The following is a 4,729-nucleotide window of genomic DNA, read 5'->3' on the forward strand; positions in this document are numbered from 1 at the left end:
CATAGAAATATTACATTTTACGTAATTCACTTAAGCATATGGAATTTTGGCTACAAAGAATTTTTTTCCTGTCTTTCTTATAGAGCTGATTTGGTATGCTTTAACTTGTAAAATGACTCAATTACACAGTCCCAACATAAGGCAACATGGAAAATATGTGAAAACCAATGTGGGAGCAAGTGAGAATTACAAAATTGTACTGGCTATTCACAGAATTTCTCCTGCTCAGTCTATTCAGGATTTCTAGCCTTATTTCATTCTGATAACAAGCAAGGTCTGCCGACTAAGGTCTTAGACTGGGATTCAGAAACTCTGGTTTCATACGACCTTGGGCAGTTTTTCTGCCTCAGTTCTCCATTCACAGCATGGTAGTAATAATGTTTCCTTATATGTCCAAAGACTGTAACCTCTTGGAAGCTCCCTGACGCTATTTTTTGTAAAGTAATTGGTACTGTGGGACTAAGATCAGAGCTGAGCTCAGTAAGAAGAAATGTGCAGTCTTTAACACAAGACACAATGATAAAATTGTTCTGATATTTAACAGAGGTAGGTAAATGATGCCCTTTGCACTACTAGAGGAAGTACGAGGGACTTGCCCAATGACACAGTGTGCCTTGCTGACACAGCTCCTGAGTCACAGTCTTGAACTGTAATATGCTGCAGTCCTCCAGAAACACATGATCTAACAGAAATTTAGTGGAGCTGTTAACAAATTCAAGTCTTTATCCCAAGCCACAGCAGTTGGGGAAAATTTCTTCATTAACTTCAGTGGGCACTGGAGTAAATTTTCTCTTAAACACTATTACCTAGATGAAAAATTAATAAAGAAAAACTAGATTGCTTGGCACCTAAGATGAAACTCGGGTACCCTGTCTGTTCAGTTTTACTCAGCAGTTTTCAGCACAAGTTAAACATATTCTAGCACAAAGCGTGTTACTGACCTCATGGAAAGGAAACATCATCAAAATTGATAAGTAAAAACTGGGAAATGCATCAGATAAATCTTCTGCATTACAGAATTAAAAAAGCAGCTAGTAATAAGCTGGAAAAGATAAGTATGTAGCCTCAGCATCTGATAGATTGGGGCTGGCTACAGTAGTTAGTTAAAACATCTGGAAAAGCAGCTGTAGCTTTCTCTTGTTACACTGTTGATAGACAAATGTGAGAACACTCACCATTGTGCTGCACTTCAGGACTTCATCATCATAGTCACTACCGTGTGCCAGATAACTAATATCAAGTTATTCACAGTATCTAGGCCTTATATCCTTTCATTTTATCACAGCACCAAAGCTCATTTTCATAAAATGACTCATTTGTTTTCACCCTACAAGTAATGATTTTAGGAAAGAGAACATGATGCTGTGTCTCTCCTTAGACATTACACATAGCTGACACGGATTAGGCTTCTGCGGTTCTCTGGTTTCTCAAATCATCCCATTTTTGTGTGTTGTCACAAAGAAATAGTGTGATTGTGGTACAGGAGAGAGGAGGGCCTCTTTGGGGATACATGAGGGAAAAGAAAGATCCTATAAATACGGAAGGTGTACATCAGAGTAAAGATTAGTATTACCTTACTAGATGTCCTAGCCATGCCCTAGTGCTGGGGATTACCACTGGAGTTCTTCAAATATTCTGAAGTTCTTCCTATTCTGGATCTTTACTTTCAATTTTACTTTGTGCAACAAAACCACGTTAAGTATGCAATATTAACTGAGGATATTTACACCTCACACTCTCCCTGGGTTCAGGTGTGTAGACATCATATGTCTCTATGGTCCTCCAAATACCGCACTACCTACCACAAAGCAGCCATCTCAGAGCAGCTCTGCTGATACAGGCTGCCAACATGACTGGAATCCTAAGCATACTTATTAGGAGTCTCAGAGGGCACACCAAAAGCTAAGCAGACCGTGCAGACTGGCCTGCAAGGTACTCTGAGGCACTTTGCTGGGACAGCAGAAAAAAGAAAAGAAAGCAAGAAATCTGTCTTGTTCTAAGCAATGAATGGAGATGTCTTATGATCTGCCAGGTGAAATTATTTTGGAAACACTAACACTGCAATGTACTTTCTTCTAAAGTCACAAGGGTTTCCTTATTGACAACACTTGAAATGTTTTACTGATTTATCTTTGTGTTTTATAGCTAACTGTGAGAAAGGTTTATGGCAGCTGGCAAGATACTCAGTCACAGCCTTGCCACTTTTATTACCCCTAGTGAGCAGATGGACCAAGCAATCCACACTTCTAGGCTCTGCGGGGTTCTGTTGTTGCACTGATACCTGTTGTTCATAACGCCTGTTCACGTCGCTGTTTCAGACCCACAACTCTTGCTGCCAGGAGAAACACAGCGCCGGTGAGCACTTCTGCGACAAAGGAGATCCAGACTAGTGCCAGTGACCAGCCAAACCTGATGTCAATTTCTACCAGGAGATCCTTACTCCTCAGGAGGCAGACAGCTTCTTCGAAGGCAGCAGCTGAATATGCAATATAGACACTGATCCCAGTAAGTGTAACAAGAGCTGGGAAAGAAAAACATATTCAGCTAGTTAGCATCCACTGCAGAAATTAAAAATAATTAATTTGATATCTCTTAGGGCTTCTTTGCCACTCCTTCCTATCTATCCAGGCCAAATTGCCAGTTAGCCTCTGTTTACCTTTGAAATCTAGTTGAGGCTGTTTTTTGGGGAAGAGTGAGAGAGAAGTAAAGGGAGGGTTATTTCTGTCCATTGGGTTTAATGTGTTCTCACTGTTAAATACTGAATCAAAATGTATAACAGCAAGCCTCCCACAACAAAAACCTAGTCAGGTCTTTTACAGATATCTAATGCATGTACATCTCTGTTTTCAATACTGTATTATAATGCATCCTGATTTCTCACTGCTGTGCACCACGTACAGTTGTCTACCTCTATGCAAGAAAGCCCATGGAGACAGAGATTCTTGAATTTCAGGTCAGTGACCTGAATTTAGGCTGGTTTCTAATTTTGAGTATCATAAGTTTTGAGCGTTCAATGTAAATGTGTTGGTCTTTACTGTCACCTCCAACAAGTGTTGTGGAGTCACGACTATTCATCACTTCCAAATAATTGAGCCAAAGACACCCTTGGAGCAGACTAAAAATAAATTAATAAAGGCACTCAAACAAGAAGTCAGATGTTTTCAGAAATAAAGGACTGTACAGAAGCTAGCAAACTTAAGGAATGGCACATCTAGCACAAGTGCATGCTACATCCTGGGCCTGGCATCTATGTCACTCAAAGGACATACACTAACTTATGACTTTACTGGATCAGTGGCAGGAAAGATGCAACAGAAAGGCCCTGGATTAAAGGACTGTAGCCCAGGGAAAGTAGGTACTGGAACACTTGTAGGACAAGATAGTGTCTTATCTGATTCTGAGGGAGAAAAATTTTTGGTCTGGCTTTCTGTTAAATCACAGTGTAAGTCTAGATGAATCTGCATTTTTGCCAGAAAGACAAGTTTGAGTAAAGACAAACCAAGACAGAAGTGTATCGGGTTATCCAACAGTCAAAATTCATACTCATATTCCTGATTTTAACCATGCTATGATGCCTGTACCTTATTCTAGTCCTCTGCAAGGGGGAAAAAAATCACATCTCTATACCTTTTGTCAGCAGAAATGGAAATGAGTGTTTTGTTGACATTTTCAACAAGGTACGCTGAGTTCTGTGATCCCCCTTAAATGTGGCCGCATTTCAAAAAAAACTGGGAAGCATGTAGCATATCCTGGGATCTGGAACATATCAGTTCTGGTATTTTCAAAAAAACTCAGGTTTCTGGAATTGCATCATAAAACATGTCTTTCAGCTCAGACAGAAATATCAATACCAAACTTTGTGAACTGGAATATCCTATAAAACTGTGCACGCCCGTTACATGCATCAAGCCTCAGTGCAGCTGAAACAGCTGAACAATACTGCCTGAGCAGCAGGAGGGTCTGGTCTCACACCAAAGGCCACCCTGCAGTCTGTTCGTGCTGTCCCGGGAAACAGCACTAGTTGCATCTTCAGAACGTATCCAAGCACCCCTCTCCTAACCCTGTCTTTGTGTTTCCTTTCTCTCTTTGCAACCCTAAGTGTCTTAGAAAGGCACAGTACTCCACTCCTCAGCAGGATAATCATGCTTTGCACTTCACAGCTTTTCATCTTTCACTTACTATTTGGAGTAGTTTTCAAATAGCCTAAGCCTTTTTAGCGAATACAGCTTTCTGATGTTCTAAGGAAATCGAAGTTACTTTTTTTTTTTTTTCAGAAGAAAAGCATGAAGGGGGATGGTTGGTCTTTTTAAGAGCATTTCAGACTAAAAAGGTCAGTCGAGACTTTGAGACAGCAGCATTTGCTTCCAGCAATCTCCTACCATTCTCTTCTTAGAAACAGGACTGTATGATCAGGTGATGAGGGCCAACACTGAGGATCCCCTTTTCTGTTGGGGAAAATTTCTGTTTCAAGTTACATTGTGAAACAATACTGAAAATCTATTTGGAGAAGAAAATAGAGATGGATTTAAACCCAGTTTTCCTACTTTGACAGAATGTTTTTAGTTTTAACTCATAAATTACTTTCTAAAACACAGAGGTTTTGGTTACAGCAAAAATAATAAAAAACAAAATGTAAAAGAATGTTACTAGCTTCAAATTGAAATGTTACACTCCAACTAAAATAACTCTTTGGGGTTTCCTTTTGTGACCCACAGTTTGGGGACATCAC

At 39.9% G+C, this 4,729-nt stretch overlaps 1 protein-coding gene across 1 annotated transcript in view; it reads right to left on the reverse strand.

Moving 5' to 3' along the window:
• Nucleotides 1–2,288: 2,288 nt before the first annotated feature.
• The window catches only part of TMEM114 (transmembrane protein 114), a 22,112-nt gene continuing 19,671 nt past the window's right edge, over nucleotides 2,289–4,729 (reverse strand). Inside the window, exon 4 of the mRNA XM_009324806.1 lies at nucleotides 2,289–2,521. Within this exon, the coding sequence (XP_009323081.1) occupies nucleotides 2,289–2,521 (233 nt within the window). The remainder of the gene's footprint in view (nucleotides 2,522–4,729) is intronic.

The sequence above is a fragment of the Pygoscelis adeliae genome, unplaced genomic scaffold, assembly GCF_000699105.1.
Source record: "Pygoscelis adeliae isolate BGI_AS28 unplaced genomic scaffold, ASM69910v1 Scaffold85, whole genome shotgun sequence".
NCBI lineage: Eukaryota > Metazoa > Chordata > Aves > Sphenisciformes > Spheniscidae > Pygoscelis > Pygoscelis adeliae.